This window comes from Urocitellus parryii, chromosome 1 (assembly GCF_045843805.1).
Source record: "Urocitellus parryii isolate mUroPar1 chromosome 1, mUroPar1.hap1, whole genome shotgun sequence".
NCBI classification, from domain to species: Eukaryota; Metazoa; Chordata; class Mammalia; order Rodentia; family Sciuridae; genus Urocitellus; species Urocitellus parryii.
Genome location: NC_135531.1, coordinates 139,156,043 through 139,182,425, shown reverse-complemented (window position 1 = coordinate 139,182,425; position 26,383 = coordinate 139,156,043). Strand labels below are relative to the sequence as shown.

Sequence of the window (26,383 nt, the reverse complement as noted above, 5' to 3'; positions counted from 1 at the left end):
CCAGTCTCTCCCACCTGGAGGGGCCTTGGAACTTTTGCTTCTCTTTTCTGGAGTACTCTTTCCCCAGACCTTCTCATGGGCTCATCATTCAATGGTTTTCTCTCCTCTAAGAGGCCTGTCCTGATGATCCTATCTAAAACAAAGCCATCCCCCCATTTCTCTGTCAATTTATTATTTTCTGCAACCTGAAATTAATCAATCACCCATCTCTACCTACCGCAATGTAACCTGTATGAAGGTAGAGTCTGGCCCTCCTCCTAATGGCTCTGACCCCAGGGACTTGATTGACAGCATGAATGAGGTAGCTGGTAGTCTGGGAGGTGTGGGGAGCTGGATGCCAGGTGCTTTGGGAAGTCCCAAGGCAATGGTCCAGTGGAGCACCCTGTATTCTAAGCCTGGGTGCTAGTGAGGAAGACAGTCAGGGGGAAGCAGTTCCTACAGTTGTACAGTGGTGGCACTGGGTGCTGGGCAGGCAGACAGACCCCAAGATACTGACTCCTCATTTTGCAAGATGAAAAGCAGATTCAACTTAGAGATGGATCAGCGACATACTTGACAAAGGAGAGGACTGCCAAGTGGCTGCGTGGGGATGCCAGTGGGCACACTGAGCTCTGGTGCCTCATCCCCACAACCATGGCACCAGAGCTCAGTGTGCCCAGGGAGGGGAGATCTTTTAAGCTCCTAGGGATTTTAGGTGTTAAAAACACATTCCCTATGTTCAAGATTCAATATTAGATGGTTCATTAGGATCAGTTGTGACTGGGCTTGGATTTGTTGTTGTTGTTAACTAGCAGATCATGTGATGCTTGAGCAGGAGGATTTATATTGGTGATTTTAGAATGCTAGTTCCATGGTAGATAAAATTATACAAAAAAAAAAAAAAAAAAAAGAAGAAGAAAAGAAAAAGAAAAAAGAAACTGGGAAAAAAATGACCAGGGAAGGTCATAAGATTTTAGTTGGGTGTGATGGTATATCCCTGTAATCTCAGCAACAGAGGATCCCAAGTTCAAAGCCAACCTCAGCAACTTAGCAAGACCCTAAGCAACTCAGTGAGATCCTGTCTCACAATTAAAAGTAAAAGGCGCTGGGGTTGTGCTAAGTTGTTAAGTGCCCCTGAGTTCAATCCCTGGTACCAATAAATAAATAAATAAGAATAAGATTTTATATGAAAGCACCCATCTAGATTTTGAATGAAATCAGATAGCAACAGCAGTAATAGAGTAGTCTTGAGCCTAGAAATCTAAAACAACTCCTTCATATCAGGGCAAACAAGCTGAAATCAACTTCTTAAGACAGTTTATATACAATAAAAAAAGCTCTTGATTTGGGCTGGGGATGTAGCACAGTGGTAGAGTGTTTGCCTAGCATGTGTGAGGCACTGGGTTTGATCTTCAGCACCACATAAAAATAAAATAAATGTCCATCAACAACTAAAAAATAATAATAAATTAAAAAACCCCTCTTGATTAAGTAAAGCGTATATAAGTGTTGTGTGTGTGTGTGTGTGGGAAGCTGAGTGGCCTGGAATCTATGAACGTCAGAGCTGAAAGAGGATTTAGGGGCTGGGGATGTGGCTCAAGCGGTAGCGCACTCGCCTGGCATGCATGCGGCCCGGGTTCGATCCTCAGCACCACATACCAACAAAGATGTTGCGTCCGCCGAGAACTAAAAAATAAATATTAAAAATTCTCTCTAAAAAAAAAAAAAAAAGAAAGGATTTAGAAGGAGGTTGACTGTAGTAGTTGAGCACTTGAACTCTCGTGTTCCTTAAGTCTGGTTTGAATCCCTGATTTACCAGATGTTTGGACAAGTTATTGATCTGAACTCCATTTTTTACATATATAAAATGAGGATTAATAATTAGTTCCTGTTTCATAGGGGTTAATCAGAAAATCTAGGCAAAGAGCTTAGCTCAGCGCTCAGCACAAAGGTGTTTAATAAATGATGGCTCTCAATGCTACCATTTAGCTGCCTGCTCTTTTTACCAATGAACACACATAGTGCAGTTCTCTGTGCCATCTTTCTTCTTCCCCAGCAGTTGCTGTCATGAAAATCAAGCTGTTCAGTTTTAGTCAAAATGAGATCTACCCCAGACATGGAAGGTGCTACACCACGACCAGTGGGAAGCACTTCCAGTTTCTTAATGTGCAATGTGAGCTGGTATTCCTTTCTAAGAACAGATAAACTGGACTGTACACTAAAAAGAAATTCAAAAGAGAAGAAGCCTACGTGCAGTCAAATTCCAGGGGTCCCTCACTGGTGCATCTCTTGCTGATACAAAGGCCAAGAAGAATTAGAAACCGGAAGTGGGAAAGCCTCAATGAGGGCAAGGAAGCAGCATTGCCTAGGAAGCCAAAAAGGCTAAACATGCACCTAAAAAGGCAGCAATGACTGCTATGAAGGCTCCCACAGAGAAGATTGTGGAACCTGTGAAATTTTCTGTTCCCTGAGTTGGTACAAAATGATAAATGGGCAGATCTGATTTTTAAATAAAGACCCACCTATAACCCCTAAAAAAAAAAAAAAAGAAAAAGAAAAGAAGTGAATAAGAAAACCTGTAGCTCAGACAGGGGCAGGGATACATTCAAAGTCATTTGTGACTCAGTGGCAGAGGGGCACTGCCGTAGTCTGGCTGCAGCAAAATCAGTTCCCTGTCTAAGTCAGAGTCATCCTTGCTCCCGAGACTCCTGATTCCCCAGAAAACTTTCATTCTAGAAACAAAAACCTGCCACGTTTTCCTTCTCTGAGGGATTCTGGCTCAGGGTGTCCCTTTAGGGGCCTCTGAATGACTCCCGGATGGAATCTCTGTTGCAAAGTTTCAGCTTAGCCCCTGCCAGGTTTCCAATTCCTGAACCAAAAGGTCACCTGGGAACTCCTGCCAAAGACTAGGAATCGTTCCCGTGGCCCACCCTCCTCAGCATCATCATCTTAGTTTATGAAGCCACCTATAAATCTTTACTTTAGTCCCCATAATGCTTAGGAGCTATAGTGAACCAATCTTACAAAAGTAGACACCTGTGTAAATGTCAAAATAGGTAACAGGGGAGTCCTCCAGCACCCTGTATTCTATAGCCCAAAGCTCTTGACTCTTAGGTCAGGGAGAGGCCTGGAGAGTCTTCTGGAGAAGAAGTTCCCTTTTGGATTCCTAACTGATCCTTTTGAGAAGCTGAAGGAAGCCATGGACGTTCTCTGTAGAAAGATTCAAAGATTCCTGACTATTTATAATAATTGCATTAGGTTTGAGGGTCTCTAAAGACCCATGTTGGACCCTGTTCCAGGTTGGAACCCTAGGAGAAGACAAGTCCCTCTTTCTTCAGAGAGGTGATTGCACTACTCAGCATGCTTGGAACACTGCAGTGAACCAGACCCGTGAAGCTCCTGTTCTCATGGGCTTCTGTCTAGTGGGGGAGGCAAGCAGTTTCTGACAGTGATGAGTGTGGGAAGGAAATAGGACAGTGTAAGGGAATGAACTGTCCCTGAGAGAAGGGAGACAGTTTAAGTTTGCAGAGGGGGTCAATGGTCAAGCAGGGCCTTTCTAAGGAAGTGACATTAAAAGGTGACCTGAAGAATGAGAAAGATCCAGGCACAGGAAGATTAGATGGAAATGTGTCTCTGGCAGAGGAAAGAGCAAGTGCAAAGATCCTGGGGTAGAAATGACTTTGGCAGAGCTGAGGAACTAAAGGAAGTTGGTGTGACAGAGCAGAGTGGGCAAGAGGATAGTGGAGAGAGGATGGCAAGAGAGGTGGGGGCCGTGGCATGTGGAAATTTGTCATGAGAACATTCTCTGCCTTCTCCCTTTCCATGTTATTCAAACCCAATCCATGCTTTAAGGTCCACCTCTTCTAAGAACCCTCCACCAATCTGAGCCCTGGGATAAGCCTTAGAGTGTGTCACTTGTCTTCAAGGTCTCTGGAAACCACTCACTCTTGAAGCCAGCCTTTAAGCCCTGTCCCTGTGTTCACTGCTGTCAACGTGATGATTGTGTCCCTCCCCCCATTTGTCCATTTGTTTCATAAACAATAAAGTTTCAGGGGGAAACTGCATAGGGCATGTCCTTCCAGCAATGTCCAAAGCTCCTTGAGGACAAGGAGCAGATATTAATTCTTCTACCCCTCAAGGCCTGGCATGCAATTGATATTCAGTTAGGATTTATTGCATGCAGCAGCTCAAGTAACCAAACTGGCCAGGCATGGTGGCCTGGTGGCACTTGCCTATAATCCCAGCTACTTGGGAGACTAAGGCAGGAGGATCACAAGTTGGAGGCCAGCCCCTGCAACTAAGTAAGACCCTGTCTCAAAAAAAAAAAAAAAAAAAAGGAGTTAGCATCCATATAACTAATTAAAACAAATTAAATTAAATTAAATTAAAAATTTTAAAAAATAAAAAGGAATATAGCTCAGTGGTAACTTGCCCCCGAGTCCAATTTCCAGTACTGAAAAAAGAAAAACAAACAGTGAAAATGTACAATTGGCTTGCTTATACCACCTTTGGCCAGGTGATTTTGGGCCAGTTACTTGACTTCCTAATTTTCCTGATTATCAAAATGACCTAATAACGATCCCCAAGTCAAAGGGTTGTTGTGAAGATCATGAAGTTCCTGATAGACTGTGGCTATTGCAACTACTTCGATTATCCCTATTATCAGTCACCTTATTTTCTCTGCACCCATGACCCAGGTCTTCAGTGGGAAGTCTCCCTCTTGTTCCCTACCCACGGTGCAAACAGGAGCTAGAGTGGTTGTTCTTTAGACCACACCCCAAATCATCAAGGATGTTGCCACCACCAGCGGCTTGTTCTGTCTGTACAGACAAAAGAGCCGGCCTCGCCTTTGTCATAAATGCACCCCCTCGAAAGGCTTTGCCCTCCTCGGCATTGCCCAATACTGGGGCGGCCTCTTGTCAAGATTGCTGCTCGCAAGTCCAGACACTCAGGCCTGGCTCTGCTCCTGGGGTCCCTCGGGGAATCCCTCGCACTCCCCAAGCCTCAGTCCCCTCCGAACAAGGACGAGGCTGTTCTAGGTGGTTTCCGTGAGCCCTTCCAGCCCTGGCACCCTGTGTGGCTGTTTAGGCAGCAGCCCCAGAACACCTGGGGCAGGCGGGTTGGGGTGTCTGGTCAGGACAGCCCACCGCAAGGAAAGGAAGAAAGAAATAAAAGACAGAGAGAGAGAGCTTTGGCTCTGGGAGAAGGGGGAGGTAGGCCAGGGGAAGGAGGAGACTGAGAAGGAGGAGGGACCGAGGGCGGAGGGGGAGATAGACCCAGCCCAGAGCTCTGAGTGGCTTCCTGTGGCCTGTCTCTAAACCCCTCCACATTCCCTCGGACCTTCAGACTGCGAGTGCGCTCTGCCTGCCGCCTGCCCGCCACCAAGGTAAGTGGCACGCTGTTCCCTTCTATGGCTGCACCCACCCAGATCACTCTAGGCCACATCTCTAGCAAGGGACAGGAAGCGGTGCTAGGGGATGCGTGTCTCCCTGGGGCTCCATCACAACTGCCCCAGAGGGCAGGATCCCAGACCCTTGTGCCTGTTGCTTTTTCAGAAGGTGGATGCACAGTGCAACTTGGTTTTCCTTTTAGGTCTGCAGGAAACAATCTCTGTCCCTGGCGAAGTGTTTTCTCTCTGTGTCTCTCTCCTCTGCCCTGCTTGCAGAGGCTCCCTGCCTGTCCTCTTTGCCTCCTCCTCTCCTGGGAATCTGATCCTGTCACAGCTACCACACGGACCTAACAGAGTTAGTCCTGCTCCCTAGACTTTGTTCGGGGGGTCGGGGGACTCTGTTTTCCAAAAGGGACTTTGTGCAAATGATAAATTGACCCCTGAAAGGCAGAGGGGGGCTTCACCTTTAATCAGTACCTGCTCTGGGAAGGCTGGTCTCCCTTGAGTTCTTCACAAACACACACCCACCCCCCACACCCCTATGCCTGTTAGCCTGAAATGGCACCTGGCACAGCCAGTCCTGGGCTGGCCATTGTCCCTCCTGGGCTCTCTGGGATGGTCAACTCAGGAACTCCTCATCAGTAGCCTTTACCGTTTCTAGATCTGAGGAACCCCGGCATCAGATATCATCCAGCCCAGGCACAGGGAGCAGGGTGTGGCAGGAGGTGTCCTGGAAAGGGAGGGAGGGGGCAGGTAGGACCCCTAGGGCCCCAAGCCCCTCTGTTGTGAGAAGTACAAACTCCATACCGAGCTGGGTCCAACCTGTCTGATGTTAGGGCATCTTCAGACGTGTCCCCCACCTTTCTTCATCCTCCTTGGCTCCTCCAAGTGTCCAGTGGACTTCCTGTGTCCCGAGATGAGTCTCCTCAAAAGCACGCAGAGAGACCTGCACCTTCCCCAGGGAGGACGGCATTTGGCATCACTGGTCCTAGTTCCCTGGGACTAAATTCCCATATACCCCAGTTCTGGTGGTTTGGTGAGAAGCAACCCCTAGGTAGGATGGCGGACTTCAGGAACACGGTTGGTGAACGGTCTTAGGTAAGTGTCTCCTTTGCATTTAGCTTTGTTATCTGTAAAGGAAGAGGGTTGGTCTTTGGGGCGCTGGGAGTCCTTGGAAACTTCCAAGGAAGTCCACGAACTGCCCTTTGAGTAGGTTTCAAGCCCTCTGTGAGTCCCTTAAAATTGTGTATCTGGAGAGACAGAGTCAGACAGAGACAGAGACACGGAGATACAGTTTCTAGGCTTAAGGTATTCTCCCATGGGTGCCTGACCCCCCAAAATATCAGAGGGCACAATGTAGGGGAATGGACTAGGCAAGGAAACAAATTTATATTTGCAGGAGGGTGAAAACTGCTGTAATGGGGGTGGTTGGGGAAAGAGAGAGTTAACTTGCAGCCATCAGCTGCCACATCGACAAAGCCTGGAGCAGGGACGTGGAGGGAGGGGGAGGGGGTTGCCTGGAGAAGGAATCAACTTTTGAAACTTTCTCCAAGTCCCACCCACCAAAAGGCTCTTCTCTACCGTGACTCACTCTCCGAGGAATGCGAGTTACCACGGCAACCTTTTTTTCAGGGTCTCTGCCTGCTGGCTGGGAGGGGACGCTGGGAACACTCAGAACGTCAGGCTCACTCTCAATGTCCCCACCCTCCTTCTCCATCCCCGCCCCCTCCCCCCATAGAAGGATGACTGCAAAGCTCTAGGCCCTGTCCAGATCTCCCAGTGTCCCAGGAAGCCAAGGACTGTGATAAGCTCCCTAAACTGGGTATTCAAAGATTTTTCTTTTCTTTTAGCTGAGCTCAGAAGCTGTCATCTGACCTTGAACTAATAGGTCCCCTTTCTGAGTTCCAGTTTCCTCCTGGGTTAAAGGGCAATAACGGCAGCCTCCTCGAGAGAGTATTGCATGGATGAAATGGGATAATGCATTTCATAATGCACTTTATGCTCTGGGTTTTTAGAGGTGATGGATGTATGGAATCCAAAGAGCCGGCAAAATGATTCCCAGCTTTTTTCCCCTGGTGGCTCCATCGTTTCAGGCTCTGTGTAGAACTTCTCTTTACTAAAAGAGCAGACAGGCATATCTTTTTAAAAACTCATGTTTACATTTTGACTTGAGGACCTTGTCTATGTCCCAAGAGTGAGAGACCCTCCCCTGCAAGCAGAGAGAGCATGGGCCCAGGGAGCCAACAGACATGGTTCCAACTCAGGAGCCCGTGACATTGGGAAAGACACTATCCCTCTCTGGGCCTCAGTTTCTTGATCGGTTACATGGGAAATCCAAGCTAGACGGTCTCCAGGCACCCGGCCAGCTCTAAAGCCCTGAGAACACAAATCTCAGCCACTCCCTTCCTCTGGGGGAATAGCTGGCCTACATTTTGAGCAGCACTTCTCTCCTCCCCAGTGCAAAGGAACCTAGAGAGAAGGGGCCTGGGGATCCTCCATCTGTAAAGATTGGCCTCCATCTGTAAAGATTCCTTAACCAACAGCATAGCTGGGGTTGCTTCTCAGAACAGCAGCTTTCTTAAATGAAAATAAACTATAAATAGGAAAAGATGGTGGAAAGGAACAAGCAGAACTGAAGATATGAAGTAAACAGTTGAACTTTTGGCTTTTGAGGTTATTTAGGATGTTGATAAGTATGCGGAGATAAACAGGGACAGACACAAACCCACCTGGGGGCACAGTGTAAACACCAACTCACCAACAGGCGCCACTGGCACAGCTAAAAATAAATGCCTCCTGTATAAGCTGGCGTGATGTCGTGCGCCCACCTACCTCTCCCTGATCAATACTTTGACACACACACGCTCACAGAATGCCGATTATAACAAGGGACCCATATGTAATGCACATGCATCCCCTAACAACCCTTATGTTTTAGAGACAGAGAAATTGGAGTTAAGGACGGGAAAAGAACTTACTTGAGGTCACAGGACAGGTTGGAGCCTGAAACCTGGCTTCCAGGTGTTTTGAACCATCCAGGTATTCGCCATGAGTGTCTCCTACCCACTTCTGGTGGGTTTGGAGTTGGGCTCATGTACCGTCCTCCACAGGCCGTAAATCCTGTGGGCATAAGTGATTGGTAATACTTTCTCTCTCCCCTTTGCTGGCCCTCAATGGCCTGTCCCAGCCCATGTGGCTTTGTCATTAGGCTCAAAGGGCCAACTAATGTGGCTAATCAGTGGTTGCTCATTTGCTTCCTGCTGGCTCCCTCCCTGACCTCCAACTTAGAAGGACAGGAGGGGATCTGGGCTGAGCTTCCAGGCAGCCCAGGGATAGTGAAGTTCCCGGTCCTCCACAGCACAACCTGGATCCTTCTTGCTCTCACTTCCAGCCTCAATGGTGAACCCAGGGACAGCTGGGCTGTGCAGGGCTAGGGCCGGCACGTACTAACTTGACAGAATCATTTAGGAAAGCAGCCCTCTCTTTCTCTTTAGCCAAGAGATGTCTTAGATGGCAAAGGGACTCTGCCCTGGTCCATCAAGTGATAGAGCTTGGTGTCTAGGGGAGAGATAGGAGCAGTGACACCAATTCTCCTCAGAGCTGGGTTCTTCCAGAAACTTGGTATTAACTCCTCTCATTCAGGGATCCCTCTGGGTCCCTTGTGTTAGTCATAGCATTAGGATTTCAGATTTGTCAGGTTAAAAAAAAATCTAGATATTTATGAGAAAGACACCAGCTTGCTATATGACCCTGAGTGATTTATTTTTCTTCTTTAAACCCCAACTTTTCTCTCTTGAAAACAAGAGGCATGGCAAAGAACCTTCGTGTGGCCTGACAATGGTAATCCATCCTTAGTGGCTATCAAAAGAACTGTGTTCAGCATTATGATACCACTCTAGACTTTTGGGGAAAGGGCATATAGTGGATTAGTAATGTCTGCAACGTGAACAAGAAGGTTGTGGAAGGCAGATATGCCACATGTTTGCTATCCTTTAGGCCTTTCTTGGATGTGACAGCCTGGATACTTTGATCTAATTATCCCCTCCATTTGTGGTCACCGCTGATGCAGCAATGGTCCTCTAGGGGGCGCCAAGGAGGCTGCTTGGGGCTCCACCCTGAGCCTCTGCCAGCGCAGTGAAACGTGGCATTTCAGGAGATTTTATGGAATCTCAGCCTGGCTGATTACAGTCTCAGAATCTGGAGCCGCCTCTGAGTTGTCCTCAAAGCTCTCTAATCGTAGGTTTTATTTTATTTTTAAAAATTTTATTTATTTATTTGTTTATCTTTGGGTCTGGGGATTAAACCCAGGGATGATTTGCCACAGAACTACATTCCCAATCCTCTTTATTTTTTGAGACAGGGCCCTGCTTTGTTGCTGAGGCCAGCCTTGAACCTTCGTTCCTCCTGCCTCAGCCTCTCAAGTCATTGGGATTACAGGTGTGCTCCACCGTGCCCAGCCAATTCTGGATTTTAGCATTCTCAGTGCCCTCACCATTTACCTTAGCTTCTTCCCTTCCATCAAGAAATATTACACGTGGAAATGAAATGTCTATGGCCAGTGGGGAGAGGCGATACTCCAAAAAACTTTTGCCTGAGTTGGCTCGTAAAGTCTGAGCTGAGCTGGGCAAGGTGGCAAGGGCCTATAATCTCAGTGGCTCAGGAGGCTGAACCAGGAGGATCACAAGTTTGAGGCCATCGTCAGCAACTTAGTGAGTCCCTAAAAGTAAAGAAAGTCTGAGACTGCTGTGCCCAAGGGTTTCCAGCTGTTTCCAAAAGAACCTAGAAACGTTCCAAGATGTCTCAGGGTACAGCTGAGTGGATAGAACATCCAGCCCTCAACTCCACTCCAGTTGTACCTCCTCTTGTTTTTCAAGCTTATTTATTAATCAGACATATTCACATGTTTAACAGATGCAAAAACTTCTAGCTGCTTGAAATATGGAATTTCTGCAGGAAGCTTGGTTGAAGGAGTATTTTCTGCTTTACTTAATTTTGAACATCACTGATCTAAAACAGATTCCTGAAACCAGGCACAGTGGGTGGTACACTCCCATAATCCCAGCAACCTGGGAGGCTGAGGCAGGAGGATCACAAGATCAAGACCAACCCTGAATTTAGTGAGACACTCAGCAAATTAGCAAAATCTGTCACAAAATAAAAAAAGGTTGGAGATGTAGCTCAGTAGTAAAGTGCCCCTGTGGTCAATTTTCAGTACCTCTCCCAATAAACAAACAAATAAACAAGCAAATATATAGAATAGCCTCTTTGTTGGACAGTCAGGACAGGGTAGCTTAGATCCAGAGAGGAAAGAAGTCTTCTCCAATTTTGCACAGTGATCTGGGAGCAAAACTTGATCTCAAGACCCCTGACTTCTACTTCACAAGGCCACCTCTGAGTGACTGGGTCTGGTCCCAGGACATGAACAGGAGTGCCAGTGTCCCCACCTTGGCCACAGTGCCACGTCTCTGACTTGGCTGGGCCCAAGCTCTGTGGAGCCCACCCTCCCTGCCTCTGAGTCCTGGCTCCTGGCACATGGCTTCCTTTCTTAGCCTCTAAACTTGTTTTCCTCCCTTTGGGATTGTTTACAAGCAACATGTGATTTTGGAACCCTTGTTTCCAAGCCAGACAGTGGGAGTGAAATGCTTGGCTTTCGTCAGCAGCCCACTAAGAGGCCAGCCTGGGGCCTGGCCATCCTGACTGCACTCTCTGGAAGCTAGGCTGGTCTCCCCCAGGCCAATCTGGGCAATATTTCTTCTGTTCCACCCCAACACACCTTTCCCCTGGGCAAACAGACAAAGAGCTGGGATTCTTTCACAGAATTGTTGAGGGGAATGGAGATTCTGGATGCTTGGATTCTAAGATGCTCTTCTGCACCACATTGCTTACTGTTTTCCTAGTGTCCTCTAGTGCAGATCATCCATGAGCTTTTGGAGGTAGGTATGTTATTCTGTTTATTACACAGACAGAGGAACTCGTTGAGACTCAAGAGAGGCAAAGCTGGTTTCTGAAGATCCCACAATTGCTAAGTGGCCGAGCCAGGACTTGAACCTGTACATTCTGGCTCCAGTGCCCATGAGCTTACCTTTGTGCTGCGTTGCCATTACAACCACTGTTCTAGTATGGTAGTCACTAGCCACAGCTGGCTATTTAGATTTAAATTAATTACAATGAAATATGATAAAAAATTCTCTTCATTTGCTCTGGCCACATTTCAAGTGCTCAATGATGACACATGGCCAAGAGCTGCTGCACCTGGCAAGGCAGATATAGAATATTGTCATCATCTTAGAAAGTTCTTTTGGATCACAATCCTCCCTAAACTCTTTTCACTCAAGTTAAGATCTAAGGATGGCAGATGGGTGTACTGGTGCACACCTGTAATCCCAGATGCTTAGGAGGCTGACCCAGGAGAATCCCAAGTTCAAGGCCAGTCTCGGCAAGTTGGTGAGACCCTGTCTCAAAATAAAAAATGAAAAGGACTGTGGTAGAGTGCCCTGAGTACCATCCCCAGTACCACACACACACACACACACACACACACACACACACACACACACAAAAAGATAGAAAGAAATTGATTTGATGATTAAAACTCAGGTTCTGTGATTCTCTTCTAGGAGCCTAAGATGATTCTGAGTCACAGGATCTAAAATTCTGATTCTGAGATTTCCTCCAGTTCTGATACTCAGTGACTTTTCAGCGTCCAGGGAGAGCCCCAGAGAAGGCCATTGATGTTTGGGGGGAGGCGAGCTGGGGGGCTGGCTGTACTTTTCCATCCCTAGAGTCTTTCTAAAGACAGAGAAGTGACCTTGAGTTTCGGGTCCTGCTGGCAGCCCAGGACGGGTTTTCAGCTGTCTCCAGAGCAAATAAAGGCAAAGGACAGGACTCCATGTACGGAACAGGAGGCCGCCCTGGCAGGGTCGGGGGGTGGGTTCTGCGCTTGGTGGCCACCAAACCAAGGGAAATACACCTCCAGTGCCTCCTCTGACCAGGCGCTTCTTTTCCTAGCACTGTGGCTAGTTCTGCCCAGCGGGGGCTGTTTAGGTGACCACTTGGGAGGGAGCAGGCGCTACCAGAAATGGCTCCCGAGGTGGAGAACAGACCAGTGGCGGAGGGCGGCTGCCTGGGTCCTCTCCCAACCTCCCTCTGACCTCAGGCTCCCTGGGAAAGCAGGACTTGGGACTCTAACACACTGTCTGCCCAGCGTTTGCCACCAGGCTCCAAGGGGCCAGCATACATGTCAGAGTGCCCAGGAACCATAAAACCCAGCAAGACGTAGGCCAGAGATGGGGATGGCCGAGAGGGTGCCTGTGCAGCCAGAGAGCCAACCAACAAAGCTTCTCCCTGGTCATGGCTGAGGGACACTTCTGTGTCTGTGTCCCTGCTCAAATGAGGGACACAGACTCTGAGGAGCACATCTTTCTGGCTCTCTATTCTGAAGCTTATTACATTTCCAGATCTCGCTGGACTATTTCTCCGGTGACATGACTTCTCTGACATTGTAGTTTAGACGGGGTGACTTTTTGTTGTTGTTCCAACTGCCAGTCTCACTTTGATCCTAAAACTTTCATCTCAGACAAGTCCTTCATTGATGCCTCCTCTCCTGTCCCACTTGCCCAAAGCCTCATGCAGGAGTTGTTTAACTTATGTCTTCCAAATGGGGAAGAAAGGCGGAAGACTTTTTCCACTGGAGCCTGGGGAGACAAGTGAACAACTGTGTGAAGGAGAGGAACATTCCAGAAGCTTCCTGAAGAAGGAAGACTGGACTCCTTGGAGAGCTGGGGCCATTGTGAAGCAATGCCAAGCTCGCACGCCAATTCCTTTAAATTCCTGTTAGTTTTATATCGTGCACACCTCATAAAACAGGGGCTGAGGATTTCTGTCTCTTTGAGCCCAGTGAAGGACCATTATGAAAGATGTTTTTCCTCTGTCAGTTGCTTATACCCAAATATTGTCATCCAAGGAAAGATGGCTGATGCCCAAGGACAGGACACATACCAAGACCAACTTGTGCCTGTGATTTTTTTTTTTTTTTTGGTGTTGAAGACTGAACCCAGGTCTTACTCATGCTAAAGAAGCACACTACTACTGAGCAACACCCCCAGGCTTGCCTGTGGCATTGCAAGAGCATTTTAAGCCCAGTGTATCTCAAAGTTCATCTGGTCTAACATCCTCAACTGACAGATGGAGAAACCAAGAGAGGACAAAGGACTTAACTAACATAGTAAAGTCTTAAGGTAGAACAAGAACCCCTGGCATTTAATTGAGGAATTCCACAATATTAGGGAACTCCCACTGCCATGCTTGGTCAGTTGAGAAGTCTTGGAAGGACCTGGGGATTGATGAGCCCGATGGAAGTTGTAGAGACAAGAGAGGAAAGAAAAGGCTGCCCTTGACTGAAAAGCTATTTGGGGACAAAGGGAGCAGGTTTGTTCTGGGTGGTGCAGAAAGACAGAAATGATAGACCAGGAGAAGCTTGAGGGATGCAGATTTGAATCAGAATAAGGAAGAACTTTCTAAAGCAAATTGGAAATGAGAGCCCATTTAGTTAGCACAAGAAGTAAAATGTCCCCATCACAGACCCTTCGTTGGGGATGAGATTTTGACATCGAATCATTAAAGATTCTGCTCCAAATTACCTCATAGCCATGAGTATTAGAGTCTAAGGTTTAGCATCTAGAGACCCAGGTCTTAGCAGTGATCTGGGAAGGCAGAGGAACTTTCTAGATCTTAACTAACATCCCCTGTGTAACATATAAGAAACATTTGGATGGTTTCCTTGGAGAATCCAAAGAAGTGCTGCCCTTTCCGGGTAGAATAGAGAAAAATGTGGTCACCCTCAAGTTTCCATGGGTCACACTCGAAGACTATGGTCTGTTGTAAACGTGGATCTCATTGTTTCAGATTGGCAGGAGGTTGCTCTCTATTAACTTCTTCCACTGCAGAGGGGGTAGGAAGGAGACAGAAGAGGAGGAGGAGGAAGAGGAGGAGGAGGGGGGGGAGGGGGAGGAGAAACTGGAGAATAGGAAAGAAAATAATCTTAGAACATCAGGGATTCAAGGGCCCTTAAATTAGCATGACCAAACTTGACTAACTAGCCCATCACCTTGGTTGAAATGCTTTAAAAAACTTAAACAAGTATATTTTTATTTATCATTACCATAAAAGGAAAACTCTGTGTACCTTTGTTATAAATAGAAGGAAACTGTAAAAAATGAACAAAAAGCAAACAAGACAACTTCATTGAATCCTAGCGGTCTCTAGCTTCCTGTGGGGGCTCTGAGCCAGAGGGCTGCTCTCGGTCATAAAGGAGATGAGAGCTAGACTTTCTCCTCATATAATCATGATTGAAAGAATACGGCACGGAACCACCTTCCTCCCCCCATCTTTCACCACCATTTAACACATAAACCATCTAAAGCCAACCCACATATTCCAGGGATGTAGAAGTTAACTCATGGAAGTCTCCACCTCTCTTCCCGCAGGGTTCCCAGCATCATGAGGGCCTGGATCTTCTTTCTCCTTTGCCTGGCCGGGAGGGCCCTGGCAGCTCCTGTGAGTACTCAGGATCCTATCTTCCCTCTCTTAGCTTCCACTGCCTGCTCCAGGGCGTCTGAACCTGCCAGCCCTGGATATTCAGAGGGGCCAGGGACTCCCCCATCTCAAGCCAGTTGTCTCATTTATAAAAATTGATTTCTTTTAAGCCACAAAGCTCAGAAGAAAAATTGGGATGAGGACCGGTTGGGGGAGGGTCCAGAGAAGAGAGTTCTGTGGAACTTGAAGATGAACCCTTTAGCAGTTAGAACTTCTGGCCAGGGATTAGGGTTGCCAGGGAAGTGGCCTCTCAGTCATGAGAGGAATTCAAGCAGTCAAGTATGAGGGGGTGACAGGGATGGTGTTAGGAGAGAATCCAGCCAGAGAGGGATGGCTCCGTTTCTGAATCAGACTCCAATCCAATCAAATGGGGCTGAGGGGAGGTACAAGTGTAGATTAGGTGTTCTATAGCAGCAGAAATACTTTTGCAAACTAAATATTAGGCTGGCCTAGATAGTTGGATATAAAACACACGAAAGGGTGTTCCTGGTGTTCCCTGCTTTGTCCTGTGGCCCCCCCATCCCCCACCATGGCAGTCCAGAGGCAGCCTGGGGAGTCTCCACACACTGCTCTTCAAGGTCTGTCAGCAGATGAAGCTGGCCTGGGTCCTGACCTCTCTGAACCCCACTTTCTCTTTCCAGCAGCAGCAGGAAGCCCTGCCTGATGAGGCAGAGGTGGTGGAGGAAACGGTGGCCGAGATGACCGAGGTATGTGGCACCCGTGGCCCCTCTCTGCCCATGCCTTCCCTGGGCAACCCAGAACTGGTATTGTGGGTTGGAACAGGGCATCTGTCGCCTTCCTGTGTGCACACACAGCATAGATGGACAACCTATTCTCCAAAATCCCAACACGCTCCTGAATGCTTCCCAAATTTTCAATAGAATCCTATAGTTGGGAGGCATGATTTGGCAATTTTTAGTTTTTTCCTGCATGATCACCCACGGGTCTCCCCTTGCACAAACAGATGAACGGGGATCTACGCAGGTGTGGCTGGCAGGGTGAGGGGGCTTGGCATCCCTTCTGGCCCTAACACCCTTGGGCATCAAAACAGAATTCCAGAGAGCTACAGAATATTTAATCTAAGATTAACAAGAAGTGTGTTTAATAAATTAAGAAGTTAATAGTAAATATAAGATTCAGTCTAAATCCCCAACCCTGGCATTTGTGTGGTGACCTGGGCTCAGCCCACACTTCCACCTCACTATCATCTCCTTGTGGGTATCTGAAGCTTCGGGCAAGCCCCTCCCCCCATCTTCACCCCTCAGTTCTAGGTCTGGGGTGAGGGTGGGGACCATTTGATTGATTCTCTTCCTTCCCTCTCAGGTAACCGTGGGATCCAACCCTGTCCAGGTAGAAGTAGGCGAATTTGAGGATGGTGCCGAGGAAACCGCAGAGGAGGTGGTGGCTGAAAGTAAGTCCTTCGCCTGTGACTGCATATCCAGTGTTCCTTTGGCTGATTGGGCCTGGGGCCTGAGGCCAGCCTACTCAAGAAAATGCAGGGTGCGGTACTCAGTGGGCCAAGGAGAAGGCCGAGGAGACGGCTTGGTCTTGGAGGTTGGGAATACTCTTTGGCACACCGATCTATTTATAGCCAGACCACGTGTGCTCTGAATGGCAGGAAGGGAAGTTCCCCAGCTGGGAGTGGACTTCTCCCCTTTCAGCTCTTTGCCCTGATTCCGAAGTTGGATTTCACATTCCCAGTGGGGTCATGAGTCACCTCTGGTTCCCCAGATGGCCTGTGACCTCTGTCTCAGCCTAAGCCCCTGCATAGGAGCACGCCTGAGAATGGAGATGGGGAGTGGTCATATTTTATTACCTTATCTGATTGTCACTCAGCCCAAGAAAATAAGGCCCCGAGGAAGCAAAAGCAGACAAGAGTCCTAACATTACCCACAGAGTCAGTGCCCGAGGGGGAGAAAGACCAATGGGCCTCAGGGTCGTGCTCTCAGGTTGAGTAGCTGTACCCCAGGGGTCAAGAGCATGGACTCTGGAAGCAATCCAACCAAGGTTTGAATCTAGACTTCTCCAGGAGAGCTTGCCAGCCCCTCTGACCCTCACCTTGCTCCCCTCTGGCATGGAAGTGATGAGGTCATAGACCCTCATCCTGGGCCTGTTGGAAGGGGAAGGAACCAAAGCAACAGAGAACTTGACCCCATGCTGCAGAGCGGCATCCAGTAAGGGATGATTATAACAGCCACAATTAAGCGTCAGGAGGAAATGGCTAGATGCAGTTCCCATCCTGAGGGGATAAATAACAGGCATTTGGACGGAGCTGGCACAGAGCTTTTGTTGGAGCAGGCAGTTGTCTCCTGAGTCATGTTCCTTCCCTGTCCACGCCCACCTCATCCGGGGTTTACAGACGCAGCTGGCTCTATTGTCTCAGCCCCTTCTCCCTTTTCCTTTATAGACCCTCACTGCTCCATGACCACAGCTGACTTGCTAAGCCATTCTGGAAAATCTGTCCTGGATTCCAGAAATGCCTCTCTGTGATGGTTCAGCTGAAAGCTGAGACCACAATTCTTGGTTGCTTCAGTGTCAGGGAGGCCATCTGGCATCCCAGTGTTTCAGAGACCCAGATTGAGCCCCTAAAAAGTACCTGGTCCCGACCTTGGATTGAACCTCTCATTCTCACACTGAGCCATCTGCTCCCCTAAATGCTGATTGCCAGGCTCAGTTGAAGAGCATGGTGGCCCACCCAAAGCTCAGAATAGGACCATAGCAAATTGTCCAGAGCTCTGCTGGGGTCAACCTGGGGAGGACATGATAGTCAGGGGTGCTAACTCCCTGCCCGTGTGCCTACCAGACCCCTGCCAGAACCACCACTGCAAACACGGCAAGGTGTGCGAGCTGGATGAGAACAACAGCCCCATGTGCGTGTGCCAGGACCCCACCAGCTGCCCCGCGCCCATCGGCGAGTTTGAGAAGGTAAGGGCCAAGGGACTGGGCCCCGCAGCATTCGGAACATCTGCCCAGCAAACCCTGGGCTTGGTGGTTCTACAGGGCAGCTCAGGTCTCAGGAGCCCCATCATTAGATCCAGTCTCAGCAGAAAATCGGAGCTGAGTCAGGGGCGAGGTTGTCCAACAAGCAAGGAGAATCTCATCAACACCATCACGATCCTAGCTCCGGGCTGGATGCACAATCTCAGGACTCCAGAATTCCAAGCTCTACACCTGACTCGATAGAGGAGAATAAGCCCTGTGCAGCTTAGCAGAGTATCATGTCTAAAAATGTTGCTTCTAGAGCCAGATTAGAGGTTGACTTCAAGCCTCCTCTCCATCACTTGTTAGCTCTAAGATCTCAGCCAAGTTGCTGAGTCTTTCACAAATCTCAGTTTTCTCATGTTGAAAGAAGGAATAGGAATGGTCCTTAACTCTAAGAATTGTTGTGTGGCTTTGTAAGACAATGCCCAGGACATAATAAGTCACCCATCAATGCTATTTATTTGTTTGTTTGTTTATTTATTTCATTATTTTTCAAATCTATCCATTCTGCCTCCAGTATCCATCCATCCATTCATCCAAATCAGTACCCACTTATGTCCACCATTGTGCCACCATTGTGGTAACCTAGCTCAGGGCAGCAAATATGGCACCAGCTTAGCTTCTCCTTCTTTAAGACGACATAGCTTCGGGCTCCATGTTAGAGCATCACTGGTCACTCTTTCCGCCTCCCAATTCCCGCATCCTGCAGATCACCGATGCCAGGAATCCCTCCTCTATACCACAGCCACTTTCTGACTCCTATCTAGCTGAGCCCTCAGCATTGCTGCTTGGCAACCCTTATGATCAGAGGTTCCCATGGAGATTGGGGGCTCAGCATGCGGTCGTGCCATAGCTGTGATCGATTACAGCAATGTGTGGAGGATACAGCCAGAACCTAAGTGGGAAAGACCCAGGCAGAGACTGGAGGATCCATGGGAGGCCTGAGTATTGTCTTCCTCTCTTCCACATGAAGTTCACCCTTATCCCAGCTTCAAAAATGCAGATACCTGTTTCTGCTCAAAGAAGCCCACCCAGAGACTCAGCACCCAGCGTTTTGATGGGGATAAGCACCTAGGCACCCTCTGCCTAGTGTGTACCAAAATTCCAGACTCCCAGGGGACAGCAGATGTTCAACATGAAGTGAAGCATGTGCCTGAGCAGGCTAGGTTGAGTGAGCCTCCCTATCAGTTAGGGGAAGATTTGTGACAGTGCAGAGACCCGCTCATAGCCAGGTTCCCTGACACTAGCCAGAGGCCAACCTCACAAGCAGGCCTTTTTAAGGACACCAATCTCCCATCTCTCATGTCCACTCTTGTCTTTTTTCCTGTTCCCATCTTTGGCCTGTCATTCAAATGTCCTCCTGGGTCTGCGTCCTGGCTCAGTTGTGCCTTTGCTCTGAGGACCATCAGTGGCTTTCAGCATGGGCTGACCTCTGGCCTGGGAGCCTAGAGAGTGGGCTCTTGTCCCAGCCCCACCACCAACTCCCTGCGTGACCTTGGGCTCATCGAATTCCTGGCTTGGCCCTCGGTGTCCTCATCTCCGAAACCAGCCAGTGTGGGCCAGCAGAGGGCTTTGGGAATGAGGAAGGGGCTCTGTGCTTGGCCAACAGGTGTGCAGCAATGACAACAAGACCTTCGACTCCTCCTGCCACTTCTTTGCCACAAAGTGCACCCTGGAGGGCACCAAGAAGGGCCACAAGCTCCACCTGGACTACATCGGGCCTTGCAAATGTGAGTCTTTCCTTGGGCCCTTGGCTGCCAGCTTAGGGAGGGAGCCCTGGCACTAGCAGGTGCAGGCTCTACCACCCCCTATGCCATGTGATCTTGAGCAAATCTCTTTCCCCTTCTGAGCCTCAGGGCTCCCATTTATAAAATGAGATGATTGTCTATGGAGTTGTTTCCTTCAGCTCTGAATTAGGACATATCCCAGGAAAGAAGGGAGACATCATAAAAACACAAGATCAGGGAGGATATCTGGAGCCTCCCATTAGCACCCAAGACAACCACATTTCTTTTCTCTAAAGATGAAGAAGTTCTTGTAGAAGGCTAACTCAAATCTTTCCTGCTTCAATACTGTAAAGCAAAAATAATGTTTTAACCTGGGCCTACAAAGTTATTTTTTAAAAATATTTGAATTTGAGTGCTTTAACCTAGAGGCATGCCTGTCAGTTCCTTTTAAGCTCTGTTCCTCAATATTGTCATAGGCCCTTTATTCCAGTGCATTTCTATCTGCCTTCTTAAGACACATAATGACCACCCTCCTCTCAAAACCAGGGAGTCAGGTGTTTGAGAGAAAGGACACCAGCCAGGGTGTCCTTGGCCCTTTATTAGTGTTCCCAGCTGCAGTTTCCCCTGGCCCATAGTTTGAGACACCCCAGACCACTCGTTCCCTTGCAAGATGACACCCGTTGCATCCCCAGTACCTTCTGGTACAAGTGGCACTAGGAGAACGGCTCACCTGCCTCAGTTGTGCAGGCTGCAGAAAGGTAGAGGACAGGCAGAAAAGAAGGTTCTCCTTGTGGTTAGCTCTGTTGCTAATTATGGGGCCTAGGGTGTGAAATGGGTGGAGATGTTGGGATGGCTCTGATCATGTGGTCTGCAGTAAGCCCCTTCCTCCACTGACCTCCAGTGCGTCCAAGAAGAGGGTGGACTTGGATGAAATCTCCAGGTCTGATCTCTGGGAGGCTAAGTTATAAAAGCCAGGATGGAGTCATTATCTCTGAGAAAGTTCTGGAGGCTCAGTTTTCCTGATTCCTCTGTCCCCGACCCAATAAGCCTGCCAAGCTCATTCCTCAGCCTCCTGTCTTCAAACGCCTCCTGACATTTGACATAGTGCAGGCTCAGCCTCTGCAGGCCTCACACCCACGGCCACCGCCCAGGAAGGTGACCCTGACCCCAGAAGTGCAGATCAAGGTCAAGGAGGCAGAGGGATGCCTCCGAACATCCCCATTTCCAGAGCGTTCTCCCCACAGGGTCTCCTGGGAGGAGCTGCTCAGAGGTGGGGAGCACTATCCCAAGGCACTGGGTGAAGTGGCCGAGGGAGTCCAGCCTGGGTGTGGAGTGGCTTGGGCAGCGTGTCAGCTCTCAGGCAGGGAGAGTCCGGGTCTGGGCTGACCACCCATGTGTTCTGGACCCTAGACATCCCCCCCTGCCTGGACTCTGAGCTGACCGAATTCCCTCTGCGCATGCGTGACTGGCTCAAGAATGTCCTGGTCACCCTGTACGAGAGGGACGAAGATAACAACCTTCTGACTGAGAAGCAGAAGCTGAGAGTAAGTGGACTCTTTCCTGCCTGGCCTTGCGGGCCCTGGGTTGACTGGGAGCCTGTCCTGGCCCTAGAACGAGGCCCTCTCTGTAAGCCTGCATCCTCCCTGGGAAGCACACTGGCCCTGGGTACCAGGGCATGTGGTTCTCCTTGTTGTCTTTGGAGGCTGACGGGCATCTTAAAGGACCTGAGGAGTCCTGTATGTCCACTCACTTTGGTCCAGCCCAGTGTTGAACAAAAGAGACACACATCCTGGGCCGCCTTCTTTTTGAGTTTGTGGATCTTTAATCTAAGATGCTGATACGATGCAAACTCATCAGCTTCCCTTAACCTGGTGCATCAGCTTCTCTGTGGCCAGGAAGCTGCCCTTAAGCATGTCTCCAGGTGACCCTGACTGCGGAGCTCTATGAGGACCCTTTCAGGGGGTCCCAGGCCTGCCCGTTTGTGAGTGAGTGCCTCTGCCCCTTCCTTCTCCTTACTGCGACCTTAGGTCTTGGCTGGTGTCTGTCTGCCCCGGCCTCCTGTCAGAGGTGGGAAGGGCCCTGGTGGGCTTTAAGGTTTTCCCGTGGATCCTTTGTCACCTGTGTCTCTGTCCCCACAGGTGAAGAAGATCCATGAGAACGAGAAGCGCCTGGAAGCTGGCGACCACCCTGTGGAGCTGCTGGCCCGGGACTTTGAGAAGAACTACAACATGTACATCTTCCCCGTGCACTGGCAGTTTGGCCAGCTGGACCAGCACCCCTTTGATGGGTAAGACCCCAGGCCCTCAGGACCACAGGGGCCGGCTCTGGCTTGGCCCTGGAGCGGGTGGAGTCACGGATCAAGGCTGGTGGGTTCACTAGATGCAGCCAGAAAGCCTCTAGGCAAACTCCACTGTTCCCAGCCTCAGACCCCACAGTTTGTCTGGGGCTTGGAGCAGAAGGAAGAGCCATTTGGAGAAAGGATGTGGATTGGGGAAGAAGAAAGCAATAAGACGCCCTTGTGCCAGAGGTGGAAGTCACCAGGAACTGGAAATACCTCCTTAACTCTGAGAGTGTTGGGACTTGGGTCCCCACCAGTTAGGAAGGAGTACCAGACCCCAGGGGGTACAAGGGTGGCCGGCATGTTCCCTGTCCTTTGGCAGAACATCTGGGAGCAGAACAATCATCCAGCAGAATCTCAGCCCCATCCTGAGGCCCAGTCCCAACAAAGCCTGGAAGTTCCTATAAAATTCGGAGTCAGTTTCAACTACATTGCTTGTCCCTGGCTTGAGGTCTCCTGCCCCTTGTCCAAATGACTTATGCAGCACAATAGGCAGGCAGCTGAGCGGTTACGAGGTACACACTGTCTGTTCTGCGCCTAGGACTGTTCCAGGCAGGGACTTTAACAGTGCTCAGAGATCAGGCTCTGTTCTCACCCCTGCCACCACCCGCAGGCCCTCTCTTGTGGCAATGAGAGCCATAACCCAGCTCAGCCCGAAGAAGATACCCTTCCCCTCTTTCCTGGAGCCCTTTCACCCTTTTATTTGACCATGAGAAGCAGATGTCTCACACTGGGAACAGGAGGGCCACCCTGCTCAGATGTCTGGGGGAACAACGCTGCACCCTGGGACACTTCTCTCTGGGATGCTCACTGCTAGCTCTTTGTCTAGCCCGTCCGTGGGGATCGTGCCCACCCTGTGGTCCATCCTGGGTGGCTGGGTCCTCCGAGGCTCTGGGAAGCTCCCAACTACTTCTCTCCCAGGCTCTTGATGTGGCAGGGATCCAGCTGAGTCACTCACTGTGATGGAGAGGGGGAAAATCATAGGGGACCATCTGGAACTCAGGCTAAGCCCTTGGATCCCACGGCAACAACTGGATCTGGAGAGAGGTTTCCAGATGCGCCTGCAGGAAACATGCATCTGGGAGTGCGCTGCAGCCTGGGCTGGGGGAGCCACCTCCTCCTCCTCTGGTCCTAGAGCTGTGGGTGGATTTGCCTATGTCCCCACCCCTCCCTTCAGTCTCCCCACCAGTGCAATGAAGCAGGGTGGGGCCGGGGAGTGTTTCTTCCAGTTCAAACATCGTGGGATTCCCTCTATGAATTGCATGGGCTATGAGGTCTAGTTAGGAAAAAAAAAAAAAGTATTGAAGTCTCAAAGTTCCCTGGAGTCCCTTGAGGGGAAGAATGACTTGGGACAAATTGTTAAGGGCGCTGGGAAAAAAAGAAAAAAAAATCACACATGTGCTCTGGAGTCCACGGGTAGCAGGAAGAACAGGAATGGAAGATGGTAGGAGGCAGATCAGAAGAGAATTCCCAGAAGACCTTGCATGATATGCAAAACTAAAGCTTTGCAAACTCAGAGTTTCCCTGGACCCTGGCTGCCCATTCCAGGCCTGGAAGTCAGCACTGTCACTGCTTTGGTGTTTCTCTTTGTAGACCCTTTCTGAGGCATTTGCAGTTGAATAAATGTGTGTTCATACCAGTTTCTGACCTAGCAGTAGCAGAAGTGCTGAATATTTTGAATTTTTTTTAAGTTTCTATGCCCCCAACTCTTGTCTAATTAGGAAACAGTTAAATGCTCCAAGAGACCTCTGTTAGTGAGCCCAGGACACCTCAGAAATGGAAGGGTCCTTAGAAATTAGGGTCAGCTCCTCTCCCTCCACCAAGGGGTGGGGAGAGCTGGGCTCCGAGGACCACAGTAGAATCATGGCAGAGCAGGGATAGACCTGGGATCCCGGCATGGAACATTCTCTCTTTCCATGCTGCCGGGCAGGCTCATTACCCAGATGCCTCCTGTGCTGGGGCTTTCCTGCACTCAGGCCCTCCCCCGCCCCTCTCCTGCAGGTACCTGTCCCACACGGAGCTGGCCCCTCTGCGTGCGCCCCTCATCCCCATGGAGCACTGCACCACCCGCTTTTTCGAGACCTGTGACCTGGACAATGACAAGTACATTGCCCTGGATGAGTGGGCCGGCTGCTTCGGCATCAAGGAGAGTGAGTGTCTGCACCGGGCATGTCACGGTCCCTCAGGTGGCGGGCTGTCGTCCCCCACCTCTCTGCCGGCTGTCTGAGTCCCCTTTTCTGCTGTCTCTGCCCTCTGTGCCTATTTCACCCCTGTGTGCTCTCCCAGGCTGGGTGGGCCTTGCTCTCTCAGGTGTCTTTCAGATCCTCCTCTGCCCCTCTCAAGGTCTCTTTCTTGTTCCTTTTCCGTACCTCAAGCTTGGGCCCTCGCTTTGAGCCAAGCACTATTCTGGGAACTGGCAGGCTACGGAGAGGAAGCAGGAAGTGTAACTTGGCGGGTGTGTAAGAGACTGGGACTGGCCAGAGACAGGGGGGCAAGGTTCTTCCGTTACCAACACCCTGGGGACCTTGGCATTGGCCCCAGCCCCCCCCCTGCCTCTGGATGGGTGGGAATCCATCCACCTTCCCCTCCAGGGGAGTGCATCTCCTCCACCCAGGGCCTCATGGTAAACTCTCTTTTCTTGCTTTGCAGAGGATATCGACAAGGATCTTGTCATCTAAATCCACGCCTCCTTCTGCAGAACCGGATTCTTTCTCTTTGATCTTCCCGGTCCTGTTTCCCCCCATGTTTAAAATGTTTGGATGGTTGGTTGTTCTGCCTGGGGATAAGGTGCTAACATAGATTTAAATGAATACATTAACGGTGCTAAAAAATGGAAGTGGTAATCCAAGTCATGACATTCTTGCTTGTCACTTAACTGGGGGTCGCCCATTTGCAGCCCCACCTTTCTCTTGCACACCATGGCCATTGTCTTGCTGGTCACGGTGGAAGCTGACCCACTCGAGTCTGCCTTCGACACACATTGAATCTTCAGATTTTCCATTATTCTGCTTGAAACTAATACTCACCAAGTCAGACTTTATGTTAGTTTTATTTCAGGGGATGATGTTGGCTGCCTGGGGTCTTCCCCAGGTGGCCTGGAGGTGGGGATGGGAAGTAACAGACATGTTGTTGGCAAGGCCATTTCTGGGACAGTGGTGGAAGAGGTCTCAGGAACCCAACAGCCAGAACCATAGAAAGCAAGTCTATTTTTTTTTTTTTTTTTTTGCCTGGGGCTGTGACTGAAAGATTCTGGGGCCATGTTCTAAAAATACACAAATTCTCATAGAAGCCTATTTCCTCCTTCACCCTTTGGTCTAATTTCTTTTCACATCAGGCTGTTTGTTTGAACTTTTGGGAGCCCCTGGGGCCTTCCGTGCTCTGAGGGGGTGGATCAGCTACAAGGACTTCTTCCCTCCTAACTTCTTTTGGAGATTCTGGATTTTTTTTTTTTGGGGGGGGTGCTCCAGGAAATGAGAGGCCATTTCAGGCAGGAAGACAAAACCAAGAATGAGACATAGAAAGTAGTAAAGCAGAAATAGTAGAGTTGGGTGAATTGGTTGTATTTTTTCTTTTTCACATTTTAATGGCTGTCCTAAGTTGCTAGCACGTTCTTCTTTTTTTCTTTCCCCTTTGGATCTTCTACTAATCAGAGAAACTTCAAAGTCAATGGGATGGTCAGATCTCACAGGCTGAGAACTCGTGCACCTCCAAGCATTTCATGAGAAAGCTGCTTCTTATTAATTGTGCCAACTCTCACCGTGATGTGAAGAGTTTGACAAATCTTTCAAAATAAAAAGTAATGACTTAGAAACTGCCTTCCTGGGTGATTTTGCAATGTGTGTTTGTCTTGGGCACCTTATTACCCTGACACAACAACGCGTGGGCACACGTATCTACACACAACCACACAAATGCAAACCTACCACCATGTTTTTGGACACACACTGCACATACACACTTATTTATACACAGGGAATGTATAGTTGCTGTGAGCACTAATTTATTTATTTGTTTGAGTACTGGGCATTAAACCCAGGGACACTTACCATTGAGCCACATCCCCAGCCTGTTTTATCTTTTATTTTTGAGACAGGGTCTCACTAAGTTGCTTAGGGCCTTGCTGAGTTGCTGAGGCTGGCCTTGAAATTTGCAATCCTACTACCTTAGCCTCCCAAGCTGCTGGGATTACAGGTGTGCGCCATTGCACCTGTATGAGCACTAATGTAGCTAACTCTTTTGAATGACCTATGGTCTGACCAATTTTAATAATTGAAATTCACTTGGCTAAGCAATTATCTCCTTTCATTAAGCATACATGTGTTCATTCATTCATTCAGCAAACATTTACTATTTGTCTGTTCTATACCAGGTTCC

The 26,383-nt window shown here is 49.2% G+C and overlaps 1 protein-coding gene and 1 pseudogene across 2 annotated transcripts; both read left to right on the top strand.

Annotated features, from left to right (window-relative positions):
- The first annotated feature begins 2,046 nt into the window (after positions 1 to 2,046).
- On the top strand, positions 2,047 to 7,472 carry LOC113182424 (large ribosomal subunit protein eL24 pseudogene; annotated as a pseudogene).
- On the top strand, positions 5,266 to 25,825 carry Sparc (secreted protein acidic and cysteine rich). Of its 2 annotated transcripts, none has more exons than XM_026388335.2 (10): positions 5,266 to 5,365; positions 14,854 to 14,923; positions 15,607 to 15,669; positions 16,286 to 16,373; positions 17,766 to 17,887; positions 19,554 to 19,674; positions 21,082 to 21,215; positions 21,810 to 21,958; positions 24,011 to 24,159; positions 24,659 to 25,825. In XM_026388335.2, exons 2-10 carry the CDS (start codon positions 14,867 to 14,869, stop codon positions 24,685 to 24,687), a joined length of 912 nt encoding a protein of 303 aa, XP_026244120.1. In that variant the 5' UTR covers positions 5,266 to 5,365; positions 14,854 to 14,866; the 3' UTR covers positions 24,688 to 25,825. The 2 variants fall into 2 exon arrangements, with proteins under 2 accessions (XP_026244120.1, XP_026244119.1); XM_026388334.2 differs by having other exon boundaries at positions 15,604 to 15,669.
- The last annotated feature ends 558 nt before the right edge of the window (positions 25,826 to 26,383 follow it).

Bases quoted from the DNA above. Each gene is read 5' to 3' on its own strand.
- Sparc (XM_026388334.2), top strand. From the start codon at position 14,867: ATGAGGGCCTGGATCTTCTTTCTCCTTTGCCTGGCCGGGAGGGCCCTG. The intron at 19,675-21,081 runs GTGAGTCTTTCC...TCTGGACCCTAG, and splicing joins CTACATCGGGCCTTGCAAAT to ACATCCCCCCCTGCCTGGAC. The intron at 21,216-21,809 runs GTAAGTGGACTC...CTGTCCCCACAG, and splicing joins CTGAGAAGCAGAAGCTGAGA to GTGAAGAAGATCCATGAGAA.